Genomic DNA, 18548 nt, shown 5'->3' on the forward strand with positions numbered 1-18548 from the left:
TATGTTAGATGAAATATGGTACCTGGATTGTGACATTTCACTAGCAATGAGTCGAGTCTTTGAAAGAATGGTTAATGAAGTCGGTTAGGATACACTTGTTTTGTTGCTCATTTCACTGATGTTTTTTCCCCAGGAATGGCACCAGGAGAGGCAAGCTTTCGTGTTTCTTATAATGATCGTAGGAATGCAGAGATGATTTCACATTGCAAGTTTCGAGCGGACGTTATTATAAACTCACGAGATTAAGCCTTATAGCGTTTCCAAGTCGTTCGAGTTAATATACAAAAAAATTTTATTTACAGAATACATAATATTTGACATTTCCTAACAGGCAGAGTTTGCACCAAACACGTACACTATACCATTCAATCCTGTTTAAACATCTTGAAACAAGGACTCGGATTGATCTTCGAGGTATTCTGATATTTCATTTTCAAAATATGATGTCTGAATGTCATCGTTCAGTGTATAGCTTAAAAGAATGTCCTTATCTGCTTCCTGACTTTCTGATGAGTAGGCGTCTTCAGCAGAGCATTCAAAATAAGTTTCGAGAAAATGAAAGGACTCCAGACCATACATGTTGTCTGCAAAGTTGCCAACCGGAATATCTTCGCATGACGTTAGGTTCTAGAATGTTCAGGCATTCATTATGAGATAGTTAAAAAACCTACCGAAGGAATTCCAGAGCAGGAAGAATAGGAGTCGGCAAGTGAAGAATGTCCAAAAGTGCTGCAATAAATAGCAGAAGTGCTATCTTGCTCGCCTTCCGTATTTCCTTCTTTGCTCTTTGTTGATAACACTTCTTGTGCTGCTAAATATTCGCCTGGTATGAAATTCCACGAGTTGGTCCAACCCCATACCCTGCGACCCTCTTGCCTTGACTGACAAACTACACACTCCGTATTGGACGCTCCACAAAAATTATTACATTGAACTAAATTTCTATCTTCCATAGGATATCGGGAAGAGTCAATTTCATGAAACGCAAGTCGGCTACTTTTACAACTGGGTCTGGCAAAGGACGTGTCTGCAAAATAGTGACAAAAACGTTGCAACTCTCTCTTTCTAAGATTCTCCGCAAACTTTATGTTTCTCACCACAACGGAATAAGAATATAACGAGTCGCTCAAACAGTCAAGGCTGTCTGGATCATAACGGGACCAACGACAAGTTCCACCAAACACTCCAAGCATACTTTGAAGTGTGTGAAGGAAAGTGGGTACTGAACTCAGCTCCTCCTCTATATGTGCTGGAAATTGAAAATCTTCTTCTGAGTATAAGCAATCTTCGTCAATAGTTCTTTCAGTAACAATTTCAACACTGTGTAGTAGTTTATGAGGTAGCTTGTCAACTTCAGGGGCTTCAAAAAGAATAAAATATCTTATTCTGTGGTCAACTGTCGGGAACTAGGGAATATCTGTTAGGCCCTCATTCCAAGACTAGTGTGAAATACAGACCTTCATCCAGTTGACCAGAACCGTGTTATTGTGTACATACCAGTGAAACTACAAAAGTAAACATTTGACTAAAATATTTGTGACTGTCTCTTACCTCTAAAAATTCTCCCTTCTCCAAATCAAATATAAACCTTCGACAAGCTGGGTGCACCATGGGGCCCCAGAACTTTGGAAGAGCAAACTGGTAGGGATCTCCTAATACCTATAGTGAGTGAGCAGTTTACAATAACGAAAATTGAACGAAGAGCATACATAGCCAATCAATATTCTGTTAACAACTCCAATTGGCTTTACTAGCAGCTCCAAAGACAATGAGTGGCCCTCCACCTCAACTTCTGCTTTGAGTGCGTAAGCTGTCTCTATAGTTGAAGGCTGTATGCTATTCTCTGTTCTACAAAGCAGCCACTCTCTGGCTGTTTCATTCTCTAATAATACAGTTAAAGAGAATAAAGACATGATTACCAAAAGCCATATCAATCCACATGTGTCGGACTAATTAATCAAGGAGACAGTAACGGAAATTTCCGTTAATGAGTGATCGAGCATAACTCAGACCTACACTTCAATGTACAGATTCCACACAATTAAAACTTGCAATGGAAATAAGAGAAGCTTTCGTTGTAAGATTTCAAGGATTCTGTTGTACAAAAAGAAGGACAACTGTTCAAGAAGGTCATAAATTCTGTTTCTTTTAGGGGAAGAAATAAATGCATAAGAAGCAAAGAAGAGACATGGAATAAAGACTATTTCAAGAAATCTTTCTTTCATTCCTTGTATTTCGTATATTGAACACCAAGAGTGCAAAATTGCCCAAAGGATGAATCTCTTTTCTTCACCAACTGGCAAAAGACAGTGGTGCTTCAACCTTGAGGTATTGACAGAAGCTGATCTATATCTGTAAAGGTTGAATACAGATTTCAAGAATATGACACTGCTTAAGCCTACGAAAAAATAAACTAGTCGCAATAGGAAGGATAATAACTCTACAATCAAAGAGTCTTCTATCCAATCTACAACACATGTGGTCTACAACACTTGACCAACGTCCATTTCTTTTTTCAATTGCGTCCTGCGAGGTCGTAGAAATGGCAGGTATTTGGGCAAGGTATAATGCTGCACTTACTGCAAACCCCCTGAAAGTAAAAACTTTAACGGTATGGAAAAAGTATTTCGATCATCAACTCTTTTGAAAGATATTGTAGTCCTTTTTTGGTTTTACTTTGGGAGATTTGATAGCCCAGTCCCCAGATATGTTGTCAGGAAATCCTTGGGATTACATGAGAACTGCCCGGTTTTCTGCTTTCGGTTTATGTATACACGGTCCTATTGGACATTATTGGTATCAATTTTTGGATAGGGTTGGTATTTTCCTCGTTTCTTTGTAACAAATATCTAATTCGTCGTTCTAGACGGTGATGACCAACGCTCCAAAATCGGGCCTTGCAGTTGCCACTAAGACGGCGATAGATCAGCTTCTTTGGGCTCCAATATTTACTTCTATATTCTTCTCTTTTATGAAAACGGTCGAAGGACACCCTGACCAAGTCACAGAGGAAGTAAAAACGAAGCTCTGGCCAACAATGAAAGTCAACTGGGGAGTCTGGCCTCTTGCGCATTTGATCAACTTTAGATTCGTTCCTTCATCTCAGAGAATTCTTTACATCAACTCTGTGCAGATTGGATACAATACTTTTCTTTCGACCATGGCAGCATCAAAGACTAAGGAAGAAGTATCAGGAGCCTAAAGGCATTTATTCTTTAATAAAATCTAAAGGTATTTTGTGAAGTTTGTTTCTTATATAGAATTTTTTTAGAGCTTCAACACGTACATCCCATTGGTTGGATGAACGATTTGGACATCATTCCTACTTTGCTAGTTAGTTGTTCGGTGTTTCTTGGAGTATGCGTAGAACCACGAACGAAACTAAACTTACCAAAATTGTCAATTCAGTGTTATAGAAAGTTATAAACTGCCAACTATTGGACGGTTTAGCTTACAATAAGGGACTTATGAGTTCAATTTGCTCTTGCTTGTGTGTTGAACAGCACAATTTAGCGAACATCCGTAGTAAGGAACCTTTTTGTTGTTTATCAGAGAACAAAACTACTTATATTTGTTTAAAATAAACGTAAGCTTTCTTGTACGTGGAAAACAATGGTTTGAGCTAACCAAAAACTAGTCTCTTCTGAGAGAAGAAAAGAAGAATCGACAGAGCACATCTAAAGACAAAACTCATGCTTGATATAAGCACTAGAAGTATCAGAAAAGTTCAAGTTGAAAAGCCTGCAGTCTCTTAAGGAAGAAGATAACCATGAGTGTTATCTTCTCTAGAGTGTAGGCAATAAAAATTTCGTTATCAAAGGGTCAGTTCTCAGAGTTTCAGGAGTTCTGCCTAAAAGCCTGACGAGATAAAAACACAGCATCTAGGGTATTTGTACTAATTTTTTGGTAGTCTTCGTCGTAGCATGTGCAGAAAGGCACATCTCTGCAAGTTTCCTAGAAGAATGTGTTATTAGACTATACACAACACCTTCGTTACGAATTCTTCCCACTCGGTGTAAGTAACTTGCTGCAGTTTTGGGAAAGTCGAACATAATGATCGCTCCAATGGATGGAACATCTAAACCTCGTGCACCTAAATCAGTGCAAACAAGAAATCCAGCATCCTTCTCACAAAACCGTATCCAACTAGATCTTCTCTCTTTAGGAGGCATTTCTCCATGATAACAAGCTGATGGTAAACATTCACCTTTCTCATTCAAACCAGATAACACATGATCAACAAAACGACAAGAATCTACAGTATTGCAAAAGACTATTGTCTTCGAATCCTCATTTTTGGAAATTTCTTTGACAAGTTTCTCTAGAGCAGTTCGTTTCTCGGAGACTTTCGCTAAATAAAGAGGTTCGGACCTGACTCTTTCTTCCAAAGGCAGCTGGTGCAGTTTATCCGATAGGACAAAGCTCGTTGAAGGACAATAATAGTGAAAAAACGAATCGACTTCTAGTGTTTTCAAAGCTGCAGTACCTATCATCTGAGGCTTTCTATCCTTCAAGACGGCGTGTCTTTCTACATTCAACAAGAACTCTTTCGTCTCTTCTCGAAAACCAAGACGCGAAAACAAGTAGTCTGCTTCGTCAAAAACAATATGACGAAGCTCACTAAGCATAATGTTCTTCTTTCGGTTGTGTTCCAAGAAGCGTCCTGGAGTTGCTACTACCAAGTCTCTTGGTACTGACAAACTTTCTTCTTCTGCCTTTCTAGACCGACCACCAACAATTTCTGTACAACTAAATCTAGCTCTGTGACTAAGTTTCTTTGCAACTTTACAAATTTGTTCACCAAGCTCCCTTGTTGGTGCAAACACGAGGCAACGTGGTCGGTTAGGAAGTCGTTCTACTCGACCCGACTTCTCCTGACGTGTAAGAAGTTCAACTAAAGGAAGCAAAAAAGTAAGCGTTTTTCCTGAGCCAGTTTCAGCGCCAATAAAAACGTTGCTTCCTGTCAGTATTTTGGGAATTCCTCGGTTTTGAATCTGCGTTGGCACGTGGATTCCCTGCTCGTCTAGAGAAGCAAGTAACTCTTTTCCTATTCCAAGGGAAGCAAAAGGACTAATAGTATGTTTTGCTTCTAGTTTGGAGTGGATTGAAAGTGTTCTTTTCAACAAACATGTTCTCCACTGACCCGGAAGACCAAAGAGCCTACAGAAAGAAAAGTGATATCGCATGAACGATTTCTTATCGCAATTTTTCCATTGTTGTTGTAGTGCAACTATAAGTATTGCCCAATGTTTTCGATAATAAAATCACAGCGTGAAAAGTTTTTTTTTTTTTGATAATAAAATTTCATTAGCTGTATCAACATCTCTGAACTGACTGCCGATGTGTCCTTTATTCTCTCATATAAACACATGTCAATCCTAGATGAGCTTTTTAGAAGAACCTTCATTTTTGTTTGCAAGTTTTTGTGAAATGTTTAAGCTTTGAAAGTCCAAATTTCTTGAAATGCTATTATTCTTCAATAAAACAAATCCTTTAGAGATCGTTTGTTTTCATGGATGACGATGAAAAGCCAGAGAGTTTAACACTGTACTCTTGGGAACAGGACATAGTTCGTTCGTGGGAAACTCTAGAAGAAGATGAAACAGGGAAAATAAAGGATTTGAGCTCTTTTGAACGTTCCCGAGTTAAGCGCAAGCGTAAGAACACTCAGCAAAACGTACGAAGAGGACTTATTCGGTTCCTTGTTCTAATTTTGGACTTGTCTCGTGAAGCAAAGGAAACTGACGTGAAACCTTCACGTGGAGAGGTTTGCTTGTCTTGTGCACAAAAATTCTTGTATAGCTACTTTAATGAAAACCCCATCTCGCAGTTGGCTGTTGTGGTGTTGCGAGATGGAGTGGCAGAAAAGCTCAGTTCTATGGGAAGTAATCCTAGGCAACACTCGGAAGTAGTTAAAAATGCAAACCAAAAAGGTTTCTATGGTAACTGTTCCTTACAAAATGGGTTGGATGTCGCTTTGAGCCTGCTGCACTCCATTCCTTCATATGGGTCTCGTGAGGTGTTGATACTATACAACTCCATATCTTCTTGTGATCCAGGAGACATCAGACAGACTATAGAGAAGCTAGAAAAGGAGAGAATCCGCTGTAATGTAATAGGAATGGCTGCAGAATTGTATATACTCAAATATTTGGCAGCTCGAACGCATGGTAGTTACTTTGTCTGCATGAACGAAAGTCATTTATTAGAATTGTTAGAAGACTTCGTGGTTCCTTCCGCGTTAATAGAGAATAATACTAAGACTGCACTGGTTCGTATGGGCTTTCCAACTTTGAAGGCATACAAGGAGCCGAAAGTCTGTCTCAACGACAAGGTATTGAGAAATCAAGTATTTGTCTGTCCTCGTTGTGAAGTAAGTAAAGCTACTTCATGTTACTTTTTTGCATTCTCTTAAAAGAGATTCATGAAGTGCTGTTATGGAGAGATTCCCATAGAGTGCGTTCTATGTGGCCTTATACTAGTGTCAAGCTCGCAGCTCGCTAGGTCTTATCATCATCTATTTCCCGTTGCGAATTTCCATGAACTTGAAGAAGACAAATATAAGCAAAGGTAAGTTTTATGAGAAAAGATAAAAGTCACTGAAGATGATGCATGATAGTCATTTCCAACCAAACTACTGCTTTGCGTGCAAAGGAACATTTCCTTTTGAAGGTTCTGAATACTTTGTGTGTCCAAACTGTCAAAACATATTTTGTGGCATTTGCGATATATTTATTCATGATGGACTCAATAACTGTCCTGGATGTGAAATTCGCCCAGAGAATCGAATAGCTTCACAAACAGATTTCAGTTAATTTTCAAGTTGGTATTATATAAAAAGTTGTTCACTACTGTACAAAATTTTTCTGGTTCTTCAGCTGTTAACCAATGTCCTGCTCCTGCAATGGTTTCTATAATAGCGTTGGGGAAGAAATCCCGAATAGCTTTCTCAGCCGCTGAATTCATCACGTAAATGGATCTCTCCCCTCGGATAAACAGAGTAGGTCCATTATATACTTGGCCAATTTTTACTGGAGATTCAAGAATCTTATCCATGGACTTCAAGAGAGCAGAAACATTCACACGCCACTTGAAGTGACCAGGATAGACGTCATGAGCTATCAAATTTTCTAAAATGAAGTCTCTCACACGCTTATTCTGAACTCCATTTTGTTTCAGCAAATCGTCCACCTGCCTATGAACAATCCACATCAGTGCATCTGGACAAGAATAAGAATTGGACTTACCAACGTTCAGTACAACTCTCCGGGTTTACTTTGGACATTGCAACGATTGCGTCTGTCGGCAAATTTTTCACAAAAACCGGATCGCTATAGTCGATGGGAGCTAAATCAACCACAACGAGTTCTGATACTAGTTGTGGATATTCCAAGGCAACTTTCATTCCAACCTACACTAAATTACAAAGCGTTCACTGGTTATTTCGGATGAAGATACCTTTCCTCCCATACTATGACCAATTATGACGCTTCTTGAAATGCCATGATCCTTCAAAAAACGAATTACGTCTTCAGCGAACACTTTATAGTTCATAACCGAAGAATGAGGACTGGATCCGTGGTTTCGGAGGTCAAGAGCATACACTCTACGGTCTGGAACTGAACAACAACTCATTTAGAAACCAGATTAATCAAGGTGAAAATATTGGATACCAAAATTATCCCTTGCAAGTACTGAATGGTACGTAGTCCCTGAGGCCAATACTCCGTGGAGGAAGATAACAGGAGGCTTAGAATTGGATACTGAAGTTGGGCGCTTTTCTGGAATCTCAGTGTATGAAAGGCGCAGAATATCTGTATAAGTTTGTCTTTCAGAGAAGTGTGCCTCCATACACAAAGAACGAAAAGGACGAAGAACCTTGGTCTGATGACATTGAAAACTCAGCAACCATTTCCGACACTGCATGGCTCCAATCGAGACGAATTTCTCCAAATCTTGACTACTAATTTTTCTTTTTCTATACTAATTCCGGATTCTAAATACTTTTCGGTGATGCTTGACTAAGAATGGTTACCATAATTTGGAAATTTCATGTTACTTTTACTGGATTCCGTTCTGAACTTGTCTTAAATACAATCATCAAACTAGAAGACCATCCTCTCTTTTGACAAGGTGTCCTATTGTGTCAGCTTCCTCCTTCGTCTCTGTTTCATGGAAACTACATTGTTTTGCTTCCTTTCCATACATACATAGAGCCATTTCGATTCAAATAAACGAGTCCGTATCGATAAATATATCTCTTTGAGTAGAAATCTATAGGGAAAAGGCTTTTTTATGACGAAACGGCAAATTGAACTCAAGACCAGCCCAAGAGATGTTGTCGTTTCTAAACGGAAATTGTATGCAAGCTGATAGGTGGAATAGCCACAAATATTTTTTTTAAATCAAAAGTGGTTTCTAAGATGAGTGTTCATAAGTTACTGATAATGGTATATCAAAAATTTGGGTGTTGTTCAGATTTTAGTAGAGCTCAGCCAAATTGGTCCAATTTACGATGAATAAACATGGTTTATACAAGACTTTGTTTAAAAAACACTGAACAAAAGTATCTATTTTTCCCTTTTACTGGTCGAGAGTGCAGCAATGAAAATGAAAGACTTGGAAAGCTTACAATGCCAATGTCTCTGGAACGGTCGCGATAATTCATTCCGAATGATTATGTGGGCCAAATGGAAGACAGGCCTTTAGTGGAGCACAAGTCCGTAAACGATGGATGACATACTGGCAGTATTAAAACAAGTTGAGGAAGAAAAGATCCTGGAATGCTCCACAACAGAAGAATTTTACGACAGACTGCTGAATATTGGTTGTCGTTCTCGTGCAGCAGACCATCCATACTTTCATGGAATGAGAGATGGAACGCTACCAAATGTGTTGCTGGCCTTATGTGACTATGCTTTGCAGAAGTCGGCGCTTCATAATCATTTTAAAGAAGCTAGAGGTTGTGCAGACGAAGAATATGCAGCAACTCAACCTTTGCGTGCAATTAGAATGGAAACCCCAAAGGCAGCGCCCATACTCATTAACCTTGAGCAAAGGAGTATTTCTGTTGTGGACGCAAAGTATGAAGATTTGTTTGGAAGACTCTTGAAAGCACTTGAACGAGAGGCAGGATCGGAAGGGTTAGCAATGCTTCCTCAAGTGAACGTTGGCAGGTATTTTGGAGAAGAATTTGGGAGACTTGTAGAGTCGGAAAATTTTTTGTTCCTGTTAGGTGTTTTAAGTATTCGAACATTTCCAGTGGTCCACACAGTATATCGGTATATTCTGGAAGCGTTCAAGAAGTATACGAGACTGTCACCCAGAGAGTACTTTTTCTACCAGCTTGGTTCAGAATTGGAAACTCCGTTGTATGGCTATCTAAAGGAAAAAATTTGTACGGTTTGTAAGACTAGGGAAGATCGATGGGAGGTGTCAAAAGGTTTTGCACATGCTGCGGCTTGTCAAAGTCGATATTGGGATCGTTTATATAGAAGAGCACTTGGTTATCCCAGAAATAGATGGAAAGATACAGATAGACTTGAAATACCCATTTCGCCTGTAAGCAGATTCAACCAGCTAAAGTCGCGCCTACTTCAGCATAAATTTGACCATAGTGACCTTGAAGTTTTACCTGAAGAATCGCAGGAGCATTCTTCTATTTCGAGTAACACTTATTCATTGGGGAAGCCTTCAGTGTGAATCGAATTGAATGATTCATTTTTTTTGAGTTTGTTTTACTTTTGAAGTTGAAGGTTTTTAATGACACAATGGTCAATGTATTTTTCGTTACTATGCTTGCTAAGGATTGAGGCGAGTTGGATTAGCAGGACGCTAACATTAATTGCTACACAGCAACGGAAGTTTCTATGTGATACTAGTTGGACTCTTTGCATTTTCACAGGCTGGATATATTTAAGACAAGCTGAAGCCATTCACTGAAACTCGTTATTTTAGTCACAAGAGTCTAATTTACTTCGGTAGCTCGTCGAGGAGGCTTGATTAGTGAGTGATGGAAGGGGGCACTTTCAGTTATACATTCTAAAGTCCGATGAGAAATATGAAAGCAAACCAGTTCATATGTAAGCCATTAAGAAACAATGTCTACTTGATATGTTTTCACAGCTTGTTGTTGGAAAGAAAGCTTTGTGTAAATTTAGTAACTATTTGAGATGCTGTTCTTCTATTTTTTCCAATGTACAATTTAATGAAGTGTCTTCAATAAAGGAAAGTGAGTCCTCTATCTGAGACGAATGTAATTATAGCAACTTGCATTTAGATATCTTTCATCAGCAGAGTTCCCAGCTATCAGAAGGCATTTCTACAACACATTCTTGCAATGTGCTCTCATTTGACTCACCATTGCGTTCGTAGAAGAGGTCTTCCTGTGTTCCTTGAATTTTGATAGAGATAGATAGACTACTTGTCTAGAAGAGATGATGAGATGTTGAGTGCAGCATCGAACCATGTCTTGCAAAATAAACTATACATTCAGTTATTTCTTATTGACTCTTGAGGAAATTGTTGGAATTCCACAATTGTTGTTGCTTATTCATTCGCAGGAACATCTCTCACGTATTTCGAACAAATTTCACTATACATTCTATGAAATGAATTGTTTAGAAAACGAAGTCTGTTAGATGATAAGTGGAGTTGTGTCTCTTGAAATAATCAAGTTTCAAGAGTGAGGCATTCAATCTATGAAAAAATCCTTTGGATACGTATAAGAAACTGATAGGTCTTGATTTGAGGGCCATCTTGGAGCATGGCGAGTGATTCCGACAAGTCCTTCCTTCGAGAGTTTTGGGAAAACTTAGGAACTCCAGAAGAGCCACCTCCTTTACCTAAAGAAGTTGAAAAATTTTTTAAATCGTTAGGTTACGGTATGACTGCTGGGATGGTCACTGGTGCTATGTTTGGATGGAAAGATACAAGGAATCTGAAGATACCTTCTCCTCCAGACTTGCCGCGAAATCCTCACGCTCGAGCAACTTATTTTGTAACCAGAGGAATTATGGCGTATGGCGTCAGATTTTCTGTTTTTACTGGTATCTTTACTCTAACTGATATAATTTGCAGCAAGTTTCGCGAAGGAAAGGAAGACTTCATCAATACGACAGTGGCAGGTTCTCTAACCAGTCTTGTATTTGGAGCCATAAAATATGATAACATAACAGGGCTGGTTGCAGCTGGTCTTGGAGGTTCTTTGGCTTGTATAGGAGGATATGTGAAGGACAGTTTGGAACAGTTTGTGCAAAAGCAAAGGGAAGCAAGGAAACTTGAAAATCCACAAATGATGTTAACGAAATTGGATATTATCATAGAAAGGCTGGAAGAAGAAAATGAACGTTCGCTTAAAGGTCTTAGAGATTCATTCAGTTCTGAAGATTCCGATAAGTAGATTTTAAATACTTTGTAACAAATGAGTGGGGCTTAATGTTTATACTATTTCTTCCGACTGAAAAGGAACTATTTGCCTCGATTATGTATTAGAATGGAAACACTGTCATAGTGACTTGCAGACAAAGGCCAAGTTTGAACTACAAATCTCGGAAAGTGAAAAATAAACCGCAAGTTTACGAATACTTTCCAGTCTGTCACTATTTTGAATTTACGGAGGAAGCTTCAATGCGCGACCCTGTTTCTTACTAGAAGGAATGCTTTGCTTCAGCAATTAAAGACCAAACCAAAGACTGACTCACTATTTCAAATAATAATAAAAAAAGTCTGCATAAAGAGATGTTTGTATTAGGCCTGCAGTCCAAGTAACATACTGTCCACGATATGTACTGTCAGTAAAGAAACGCCATATCCAGTTCAAAACATAACAGCCACGATATGCTATACAGTGTGAATACACGGTTAGGACCAAACCAACTACTTCTTACCTCCAAGACAAAATATATAGTGTGAAGTGAGATTTTCGACCTCACCAGTTCGTTGAAGCAACAACAGCTGAGGGAGAATTGCAACTGCTTCCAGGTATTGTGAAAAGGACCACAGAATCTTTCAGGTGTCAACAACAACAAGCAGATCTCTCCTTCTTGTACTTACTTCCAAAATAGTATATCGTTGAGGGAAAATGAACGCCAACACTGCAGCTGCTCCCAAGAGAAACGGCACTCGAAAAGTGTCGTGTGAACGATCGTATGTGTGTCTATATTTCACCCTCAATAGATAGACGCAATAAAAGGTACTCGCAAGAAATAGCAATTTCAACACTGTGTTGTACAAAGATAGCGCACTATCAAAATAACCTCCAGTGAACAAGTCCAGATATCGAGTTAAAAACACAATCGCATAAAGTTCTAAAGTTTTTCTTGAAATTCCTTATTTTCTTTAGCAAAGGCAACCCACGTGCAAGTCAAATACCTGTGCAAGTACGAGTTTTCCTCATCTTATGTAGTAAAATGAAAATACTTATGCAATGAAGAAGGTCTCCAGCAATACGGAAAACGTTCATCGACGACGACAAAGCCATGATGAAGAAAGCCTTCCAACTTGACGCTATTGACCACCAAAGGGAAATCCTATCTTAGCAAGGATACGATTGCTCTGTTATGCTGTCATATTTAGTTGCTCTGTCATGTGGACTTGAAAAGGTTTGATACCAGTAGTATTGCAAGTTTTCAGTGGATCTTGATCACAATACAACGAAACTAAAGGAACAAAAAAAGTATTCAGAGGATATGGTGGATACATCTAAGCCTTTCATTCCCTCTATGCCCAAGTCTACTCTTAATGGTCCTTACAAAGCAGTAGTCTCAATCAAACTATTTTCTTGCTATAAAGCATGACTGATTTTATTTGAATATATAAAGCATTTGTTAATGTAGTCATCTTTAGACCACAGTCTGCGCAGTTGAAAGAGTCAATATGAAAAGGTGAAGCCTATTAGAACGATAATGAGTTGAAAACCCCCTCCCTCAAGTAAGAGGTATCTGAATTAATGAAAAGGCATTCTTAGAATCTTCTTCTTTCTTATTTACTACATAACAGCCTTATGTCTTGGGACCGAAAATTATCTGGTACTAAACCCTTCAAGTGAATTCTGGAGAGAACAATAAAAGCTAGCATAGATACATGACATAACTAGAATTCAAGCAGAACTGATTTATTCTCTTTGAAGTAAACACATATGGAAAGACCTTTTTAAGTTATTGAAGCTGAACAGTGTCTCAGTTGGCTGCTTCAAATGGGATTCTGCTAAGCGCCAACGAGTCAATTCAATTTTGGATACAGAAAATCTTTAAATTGTGAACATGTCTTACAGTGAAAGCCAACCTTCTGTGACTCTAAGAGGTTCAACTGAAGTAGTATCTGACTTTTTCGTGTACAGTGTAAACAGTATACTTTACCAGCGTGGTATATATCCTGCAGAGCAATTTTCAAGAGTCAACAAGTATGGACTCACGATTCTTGTGACTAACGACAATGAACTTAACAAGTATCTGCACTCAGTTTTGGGACAACTAAAAGGTATCAGGAAGCTTATTAGAAAAGAGTAACAGATTTATACTTTTTTCTAGAGTGGACTTTACAATCCAAAGTACAGAAGTTGGTCTTAGTTATATGTAGCGTCGAAACCGGAAGGGTTTTGGAACGTTGGCAGTTCAACATAGAGATAACAAACAATAAAGATAATTATAATAGGTAAGTTTGTTCCTGCTGGTCCAATCTTTGTTCAATACTCGGCAGTAACGTTGATAGCGATGAGCAGCAAATTGTTTCTCAGATCCAAGCAGTAATTCGACAAATTACTGCAAGCGTTACTTTTCTACCCCTATTAGATGAACCTTGCACCTTTGACATGTTAATTTACACAGATGTTGATGTACAAATACCAGAAACTTGGGAAGAATCGGATCCAAAGATCATTATCAATCAGAAAGAAGTGAAGCTTCGTTCCTTTACAACTAAAGTATTATGGTATCATATAATATTTAGTTTATGGCACTCATCTTCATTTAGGTACACAAGGTTGAAACAATGGTGTCGTATGCAACAGATATTCATTAGAAATGGCGATGCCGCTTAACAAATTCGAACTTTTTAGTTGTGACCATTTTTTATACTCTTTTCTTCTGTTAAAGCCGACATAATAAATGTCATGTAGTCAGCCTTACGGATTGATCTAGTTGACTATACATTGTATGTCTCACTTTCATGTCTAAGCAGTATTACTAAGCTTTAAAAAAGTGTTTAATGGAGTGAAACCATGAAGGAATAATGACAAATATTTCTTACTATTAAGAACTATTGCTACGATGGGACGTAAATTATCCAAAGGTAAAGGCAGAATGTATTTGAAATTTCAAATTACATGAATTTACCTACCGCAGTTAAAGACGCAGTCATCGAAGACTTTGTTCAAAGTTTAACCCCATTTAACCAGGTGCAAAGTGTAGAAAGGAAGCTAAATTTCCTAACAGGGAAGGATGGAAGTAGCTCAAATACTCTTTCGGAGTTGGAAAATTTTATAAACGATCACCTTAGCGCCGACCTTAGCTCTGCAGATGTTGAAATGGACCTGTTCTTGGTAGGATGGAAAAGTTTCCTTTCACAGAGAAGCTAAAATCAATCTACAAGGCTAGAAAAAAGTTTATTGAAAAGGCCTTTTCGTACTTTCAAGGAAAAATAGTAGCTGAGAAACTCTCAGAGCAATGTAGAGAGCTATGTCAAGACAAACTTGAGCCTCACTCTTCAACATACAATATAGACCCTAAAGAAAGACAAGTTGACTTTTCCTATCTCTTTAATATCAATACAAGTGTTCTATTTAATGAAATGAATAACGAGGAAATCCCTCCATTCATGCTGACAAGACAACAAGCAGAGTTGTTAAAACAAGGCGTTGTTGACAAAACCGGAAGCCTATGTGAGAACCTTGGAAAACTCTTGGACGTTGAGATTTCGGCGAATAACAAAGGAGAACTCTCTCAAAGTCGTAGACGTATAGACTTATGTATCAAAGAAAGCTACGCTGTCTATGAAAATACGAAAGCACAATCTACCAATGCATTCTACCAATCCTTATACACCTTGGCTCAGATTTTCAAAGACTTGAAAGATTTACTTCAGCAATGGAACAAAGAAGCAATATCTTCTTTCGACTTGAAGATCTTCAAGATAAAAAGACTTTGCCTTCAAGTGGAAAATTGCTTTTTCAAGCTGAAGTTACTGAGAGAAAAAGTCTTGGTAGATATTTACGATACAAACAGCCGTAGAAAATTGAGCCAAAACAAAGAATATCTTAACATTAAGTATAACAAGGCAAGTCATCGCTTGTTATGTAATAGCGTTGCTAACCTCTATACAGCTGTTAAGCGAGCACGACAAAATTCAGTCAGCTCTTGAGAAATATATGAGAAACAGAGATGAAATGGATTCTATTGCTCTGGAGTACCGAAAGACAGTTCAAGCAATACACGAAAGAGAAGAGGAAATCAAGTGTTTGAGGAGACTTCATATTCGATCCCAGTCATGAAGCAGTATTTGTCTGCTTTAGTATTTTCTTTGGAGAAACTCAACTGCAATTGTTATTATGACTTCTTCGAAGAGGAACCAAACCTCTTAATGGCTTTTAGATTTTCAATGATATCATAGTTCTCACGGTAGAAGCCACTGTTAGTTTGAGATCTTTAAACAAGTTGTCAAAGTATTCAGGCGGTTTCAATAGTCTGTTACAATCTTGTATTTTTTACAGACAAACCATCTTGTATTCAATTAGAACGATATGCAAGTATATTGATAACATAGTTTACTATTAAATTGATGCAAAGTTACATTTCCTATTAATGTATTCTCTTGCTTACAACTCTAACTATACAAGTGATTACAGACAGTGTAAGGCACCTGTAGGAATCAGAGAAGCCTTTGTGGCATATACTCTTACAAAATAGGATATGAGATCCTTAAAGTCTATATCAACTGCTAAGATGACCGTCTCTTTGTAGCATTCTGAGCTTTTATCGTCACGATTGTCAATTGAATCTACATTATCAACGATACGACTTGATGTTATGGTTGAGTTCACAAACTTTGAATAACTTGTTTCTGTATTACATTACACAGATCCCTCCAAGGTATGTTCAGCGATTGATTTCTCGCACAAACTCTGCTTGAAGGTACGAGATCACTCACTTTAGGATTCTCCATCTTGAGGCGATGAGAATGATCTCCCTCTCTAAACTTTGTGACAGCAGCATCCCATTGACTTGTTAACCTTTTCGCCTTCACTTCAAATTCCGGATGCGAACGTGTGATTTTTTGCAAGCATTGTTTGAATGATTTAGTATCTGGCTCTGCTATTAAAAAGTCGTATCTAAGAAGATATTTTCTGGCTAATTCTTCAAAAATATTAGCCTTGTAAGCAAAAGGATAAATTTCAATGAGAACCGAATTCTCTGGAAGAAACACGATATTTGTATTTCCAGCCCCATGTACTGCAATGAGAATGTCTGTCTTCTGCATTATCGAAACTTGTTCCAAAAATGTCATTTCTTCAAAGTAAACGATTTGACAGTGGAATGTCATGTGACAAGTCTTCTTGTCTTGTGTGGATTCCTTCGTGACTTGAAGTTTACGAATATTCTCTGCAAAATTATCCGCTCCTACCAGAGTCCTGGCATTGTTTGTTTTTCGTGACAATATTGTCACTTGAATTGGTTTCTCGCACCAGTACGAAGCCGTTCTAGCCTCCTTTCTCAAATTGTTCACTTTAAAGAAGGAATTTTCGCTATTCAAAAGATATTTTACATCTGAGCCTTTGCCTGTTACTACGCTTCTGAAGCATTTCATGCTAGCGTTGATATTAATGCTTTCAACAAAAGACGACAAGTCAACCTTTCCAAGGAGTAAAGCAAGAAAGTCTTGTGTCCAACTTCCATTGAAACGATGAAAACCAGAATTATCGAACAAAAAGAAAGGATTGATGCCATAGTTGCTTTTTTGCCAATCAACCATTGGGAAGTTGCCTTCTGATGAATATTTCTTGTGGAAGGGCATCTCATGCAGAGTTGTTCTCTGCCCTTCTAAAATATCTTTGAAAGCAATGAATGGTGTGATATCTTCTATAAAGTGAGGCATATGTGTCCTCAAGGGGATGTAAGCAACCAAATCTCTGTCAATATGACGTAGATAGTTGGCAATTGAAACCACTTTCTGCCATTCTTCATATCCACTACTGTCATAGTACTGTTGTTTTAAACCACAATATTCAAGCTGTTTTTTCATATTGCTACTATTGAGAAAGAGATGGAGGCGATTAGAGCTTACACAAACTCCGAATATTCGACAAATAGTAATGTCATGGTGGACGTGTTTCCACAGCTGGATAAACGGAACTGGAGGTTCTTTGGTTTCTTCAGTATTGCCAGCAAATTCATATCCTGGTTGTTTAGTATTCGAAGACTTTTGCAGTTCTGTTGAAAGGGAACGTCTCTTCTGTAATGAAGCAGTTTCGGAAAACCAAGTCTTAGCACCGTCAAAAGACCAAGGCTCCTTAGGTGTAGCATATGAAGAATCCTTTGACCTTAAGTCTGCTTTCAAGTTTGCATTCTTTAGTAGCAATAATGTGTACGCAATTAGTAAGAGGATAAAAATCAAAAATATACTTCTTGCTCGTCTTTTAGAAGAAAGAGAAAGATAGAAGTTGCGTAGTTTCCAGGTGGGCCTATTCACTTGTAGAGTAGTTGGGGTCTTCCGCCTTCTTAAAGTGTCAATAGGAGACAAATCATTTCCACCGCTAGATATAAGAACATCGCCTTCACGGCAATGGCTATTTGCGCGGTTCATTGCACAACAAGTGAGAATGGCCCTCAATAATCGATCATTTTGAATTCAAAGCCGATCCGATGAAATTGTGGAGCATTGATCTTACAATGGTCTATTGACTGCTAAAAATCTCTATAAATAATGATGCCCAAAGCAGTAAAAGTTTTTTCTACCATTGATTGATAATTTCTCATTCAATACAGCCAGTCTTCTTCCAAGATTTAATGTCATTCTTCAATTAATATCTTTTGACACTATTTAAACTGCTAATGTGAAAGCAGACAATCGAAACAGTGAGCCATAAAAAGTGTCAAAGTGTCCTTGCTCAACTCCTTACGAGCAAAATTCAATCACAAATCAAGACCTGAAACTCATACTAGAAAACATAAGATCTCTTTAAACTGACTTTACATAACCGTCAATGAGTCCTTTAATAGTTCAACTTTATGGATGTTTAAATTCTTCTAAATCTATGTCTCCGGCTTGTCTTGTTCTCTTCATCGTTACAAATTGAATATTTCCCAAAGAGCTTTTCATTATATATTACCTTTCTAAGTTAGTTTAATGTCTTGATTTATTTGATATATACTGTTCATTTCTACTTTAATTTAATTGGTTAGACTTGGAAGAAAACTGTTGAAGAAAGTTCAGAAAGTTTTTCACTCGTGTTCAATCCTGATTACTGAAGGCGATTGGTGCGTAGATTTGCCGTTGTGTTTCACACAAACAGACTTAAACAATGGAAGCAACTTTCAACCAAACCAGGTCGTTAG

General features: G+C 38.1%; 11 protein-coding genes across 16 annotated transcripts; 6 read left to right on the top strand and 5 right to left on the bottom strand.

The window, feature by feature from the left end:
- Gasu_15350 (hypothetical protein) lies at nt 1-1998 on the bottom strand (the record flags this gene model as incomplete). Of its 2 annotated transcripts, none has more annotated exons than XM_005707759.1 (5): nt 1710-1998; nt 1552-1659; nt 1458-1505; nt 672-1406; nt 1-627 (listed from the first exon to the last, which is right to left on the bottom strand). In XM_005707759.1, exons 1-5 carry the CDS (start codon nt 1911-1913, stop codon nt 376-378), a joined length of 1347 nt encoding a protein of 448 aa, XP_005707816.1. In that variant the 5' UTR covers nt 1914-1998. The 2 variants fall into 2 exon arrangements, with proteins under 2 accessions (XP_005707816.1, XP_005707817.1); XM_005707760.1 differs by having other exon boundaries at nt 314-627.
- A 490-nt stretch (nt 1999-2488) lies between these two features.
- On the top strand, nt 2489-3819 carry Gasu_15360 (peroxisomal membrane MPV17/PMP22-like protein). Of its 2 annotated transcripts, none has more exons than XM_005707762.1 (3): nt 2489-2611; nt 2660-2815; nt 2867-3819. In XM_005707762.1, exons 1-3 carry the CDS (start codon nt 2543-2545, stop codon nt 3200-3202), a joined length of 561 nt encoding a protein of 186 aa, XP_005707819.1. In that variant the 5' UTR covers nt 2489-2542; the 3' UTR covers nt 3203-3819. The 2 variants fall into 2 exon arrangements, with proteins under 2 accessions (XP_005707819.1, XP_005707818.1); XM_005707761.1 differs by having other exon boundaries at nt 2867-3600.
- Nucleotides 3624-5288, bottom strand: Gasu_15370 (ATP-dependent RNA helicase). Of its 2 annotated transcripts, none has more exons than XM_005707763.1 (1): nt 3624-5288. In XM_005707763.1, exon 1 carries the CDS (start codon nt 5184-5186, stop codon nt 3882-3884), a length of 1305 nt encoding a protein of 434 aa, XP_005707820.1. In that variant the 5' UTR covers nt 5187-5288; the 3' UTR covers nt 3624-3881. The 2 variants fall into 2 exon arrangements, with proteins under 2 accessions (XP_005707820.1, XP_005707821.1); XM_005707764.1 differs by having other exon boundaries at nt 3844-5288.
- Nucleotides 5289-5468: 180 nt separating this feature from the next.
- On the top strand, nt 5469-6869 carry Gasu_15380 (transcription initiation factor TFIIH subunit H2). 2 transcript variants are annotated; one of them, XM_005707766.1, is made up of 3 exons: nt 5469-6373; nt 6431-6570; nt 6620-6869. In XM_005707766.1, the coding sequence occupies exons 1-3, from the start codon at nt 5513-5515 to the stop codon at nt 6813-6815; spliced, it is 1197 nt and encodes a 398-aa protein (XP_005707823.1). In that variant the 5' UTR covers nt 5469-5512; the 3' UTR covers nt 6816-6869. The 2 variants fall into 2 exon arrangements, with proteins under 2 accessions (XP_005707823.1, XP_005707822.1); XM_005707765.1 differs by lacking the exon at nt 6620-6869 and having other exon boundaries at nt 6431-6609.
- Nucleotides 6717-7978, bottom strand: Gasu_15390 (hydrolase, alpha/beta fold family protein). Its single transcript, XM_005707767.1, has 4 exons — nt 7674-7978; nt 7459-7619; nt 7248-7411; nt 6717-7195 (listed from the first exon to the last, which is right to left on the bottom strand). The coding sequence occupies exons 1-4, from the start codon at nt 7849-7851 to the stop codon at nt 6808-6810; spliced, it is 891 nt and encodes a 296-aa protein (XP_005707824.1). The 5' UTR covers nt 7852-7978; the 3' UTR covers nt 6717-6807.
- A 730-nt stretch (nt 7979-8708) lies between these two features.
- Gasu_15400 (uncharacterized protein) lies at nt 8709-10279 on the top strand. Its single transcript, XM_005707768.1, has one exon. The coding sequence runs from the start codon at nt 8731-8733 to the stop codon at nt 9700-9702; it is 972 nt and encodes a 323-aa protein (XP_005707825.1). The 5' UTR covers nt 8709-8730; the 3' UTR covers nt 9703-10279.
- A 459-nt stretch (nt 10280-10738) lies between these two features.
- Nucleotides 10739-11429, top strand: Gasu_15410 (uncharacterized protein). Its single transcript, XM_005707769.1, has one exon. It carries the CDS (start codon nt 10766-10768, stop codon nt 11399-11401), a length of 636 nt encoding a protein of 211 aa, XP_005707826.1. The 5' UTR covers nt 10739-10765; the 3' UTR covers nt 11402-11429.
- Nucleotides 11430-11433: 4 nt separating this feature from the next.
- On the bottom strand, nt 11434-12558 carry Gasu_15420 (ER lumen protein retaining receptor). Its single transcript, XM_005707770.1, has 5 exons — nt 12373-12558; nt 12055-12329; nt 11889-12006; nt 11703-11841; nt 11434-11648 (listed from the first exon to the last, which is right to left on the bottom strand). Exons 1-5 carry the CDS (start codon nt 12461-12463, stop codon nt 11612-11614), a joined length of 660 nt encoding a protein of 219 aa, XP_005707827.1. The 5' UTR covers nt 12464-12558; the 3' UTR covers nt 11434-11611.
- A 600-nt stretch (nt 12559-13158) lies between these two features.
- Nucleotides 13159-14139, top strand: Gasu_15430 (mitotic spindle assembly checkpoint protein MAD2). 2 transcript variants are annotated; one of them, XM_005707771.1, is made up of 4 exons: nt 13159-13479; nt 13530-13653; nt 13699-13921; nt 13972-14139. In XM_005707771.1, the coding sequence occupies exons 1-4, from the start codon at nt 13263-13265 to the stop codon at nt 14017-14019; spliced, it is 612 nt and encodes a 203-aa protein (XP_005707828.1). In that variant the 5' UTR covers nt 13159-13262; the 3' UTR covers nt 14020-14139. The 2 variants fall into 2 exon arrangements, with proteins under 2 accessions (XP_005707828.1, XP_005707829.1); XM_005707772.1 differs by having other exon boundaries at nt 13711-13921.
- Nucleotides 14140-14308: 169 nt separating this feature from the next.
- On the top strand, nt 14309-15639 carry Gasu_15440 (uncharacterized protein). The gene is made up of 3 exons (XM_005707773.1): nt 14309-14539; nt 14590-15273; nt 15320-15639. Exons 1-3 carry the CDS (start codon nt 14324-14326, stop codon nt 15485-15487), a joined length of 1068 nt encoding a protein of 355 aa, XP_005707830.1. The 5' UTR covers nt 14309-14323; the 3' UTR covers nt 15488-15639.
- A 105-nt stretch (nt 15640-15744) lies between these two features.
- Nucleotides 15745-17928, bottom strand: Gasu_15450 (transferase, transferring glycosyl groups). Its single transcript, XM_005707774.1, has 2 exons — nt 16041-17928; nt 15745-15993 (listed from the first exon to the last, which is right to left on the bottom strand). The coding sequence occupies exons 1-2, from the start codon at nt 17794-17796 to the stop codon at nt 15836-15838; spliced, it is 1914 nt and encodes a 637-aa protein (XP_005707831.1). The 5' UTR covers nt 17797-17928; the 3' UTR covers nt 15745-15835.
- Between the last annotated feature and the right edge of the window lie 620 nt (nt 17929-18548).

Source organism: Galdieria sulphuraria, assembly GCF_000341285.1.
Source record: "Galdieria sulphuraria unplaced genomic scaffold scaf_9, whole genome shotgun sequence".
Classification (NCBI taxonomy): domain Eukaryota; phylum Rhodophyta; class Bangiophyceae; order Galdieriales; family Galdieriaceae; genus Galdieria; species Galdieria sulphuraria.

What these genes read in the sequence shown, in the direction of transcription:
- Gasu_15360 (XM_005707762.1), top strand. Translation starts at nt 2,543, where the DNA reads ATGGCAGGTATTTGGGCAAGGTATAATGCTGCACTTACTGCAAACCCC. An exon ending in TGAAAGTAAAAACTTTAACG is followed by an intron (nt 2,612 to 2,659) that starts GTATGGAAAAAG and finishes AAGATATTGTAG; the next exon opens with TCCTTTTTTGGTTTTACTTT. An exon ending in GGTATCAATTTTTGGATAGG is followed by an intron (nt 2,816 to 2,866) that starts GTTGGTATTTTC and finishes TCGTCGTTCTAG; the next exon opens with ACGGTGATGACCAACGCTCC.
- Gasu_15370 (XM_005707763.1), bottom strand. Translation starts at nt 5,186, where the DNA reads ATGCGATATCACTTTTCTTTCTGTAGGCTCTTTGGTCTTCCGGGTCAG.
- Gasu_15380 (XM_005707766.1), top strand. Translation starts at nt 5,513, where the DNA reads ATGGATGACGATGAAAAGCCAGAGAGTTTAACACTGTACTCTTGGGAA. An exon ending in TTGTCTGTCCTCGTTGTGAA is followed by an intron (nt 6,374 to 6,430) that starts GTAAGTAAAGCT and finishes AGATTCATGAAG; the next exon opens with TGCTGTTATGGAGAGATTCC. An exon ending in GAAGACAAATATAAGCAAAG is followed by an intron (nt 6,571 to 6,619) that starts GTAAGTTTTATG and finishes GATGCATGATAG; the next exon opens with TCATTTCCAACCAAACTACT.
- Gasu_15390 (XM_005707767.1), bottom strand. Translation starts at nt 7,851, where the DNA reads ATGGAGGCACACTTCTCTGAAAGACAAACTTATACAGATATTCTGCGC. An exon ending in ACTTGCAAGGGATAATTTTG is followed by an intron (nt 7,620 to 7,673) that starts GTATCCAATATT and finishes GTTGTTGTTCAG; the next exon opens with TTCCAGACCGTAGAGTGTAT. An exon ending in GAGAGTTGTACTGAACGTTG is followed by an intron (nt 7,196 to 7,247) that starts GTAAGTCCAATT and finishes GATTGTTCATAG; the next exon opens with GCAGGTGGACGATTTGCTGA.
- Gasu_15400 (XM_005707768.1), top strand. Translation starts at nt 8,731, where the DNA reads ATGGATGACATACTGGCAGTATTAAAACAAGTTGAGGAAGAAAAGATC.
- Gasu_15410 (XM_005707769.1), top strand. Translation starts at nt 10,766, where the DNA reads ATGGCGAGTGATTCCGACAAGTCCTTCCTTCGAGAGTTTTGGGAAAAC.
- Gasu_15420 (XM_005707770.1), bottom strand. Translation starts at nt 12,463, where the DNA reads ATGAACGTTTTCCGTATTGCTGGAGACCTTCTTCATTGCATAAGTATT. An exon ending in AACGATATACTATTTTGGAA is followed by an intron (nt 12,007 to 12,054) that starts GTAAGTACAAGA and finishes GACACCTGAAAG; the next exon opens with ATTCTGTGGTCCTTTTCACA. An exon ending in CTATATATTTTGTCTTGGAG is followed by an intron (nt 11,842 to 11,888) that starts GTAAGAAGTAGT and finishes CACACTGTATAG; the next exon opens with CATATCGTGGCTGTTATGTT.
- Gasu_15430 (XM_005707771.1), top strand. Translation starts at nt 13,263, where the DNA reads ATGTCTTACAGTGAAAGCCAACCTTCTGTGACTCTAAGAGGTTCAACT. An exon ending in AGTTTTGGGACAACTAAAAG is followed by an intron (nt 13,480 to 13,529) that starts GTATCAGGAAGC and finishes ACTTTTTTCTAG; the next exon opens with AGTGGACTTTACAATCCAAA. An exon ending in AATAAAGATAATTATAATAG is followed by an intron (nt 13,654 to 13,698) that starts GTAAGTTTGTTC and finishes AATACTCGGCAG; the next exon opens with TAACGTTGATAGCGATGAGC.
- Gasu_15440 (XM_005707773.1), top strand. Translation starts at nt 14,324, where the DNA reads ATGAATTTACCTACCGCAGTTAAAGACGCAGTCATCGAAGACTTTGTT. An exon ending in TTGAAATGGACCTGTTCTTG is followed by an intron (nt 14,540 to 14,589) that starts GTAGGATGGAAA and finishes TCAATCTACAAG; the next exon opens with GCTAGAAAAAAGTTTATTGA. An exon ending in TTAACATTAAGTATAACAAG is followed by an intron (nt 15,274 to 15,319) that starts GCAAGTCATCGC and finishes ACCTCTATACAG; the next exon opens with CTGTTAAGCGAGCACGACAA.
- Gasu_15450 (XM_005707774.1), bottom strand. Translation starts at nt 17,796, where the DNA reads ATGAACCGCGCAAATAGCCATTGCCGTGAAGGCGATGTTCTTATATCT. An exon ending in ACAGAAACAAGTTATTCAAA is followed by an intron (nt 15,994 to 16,040) that starts GTTTGTGAACTC and finishes TTGATAATGTAG; the next exon opens with ATTCAATTGACAATCGTGAC.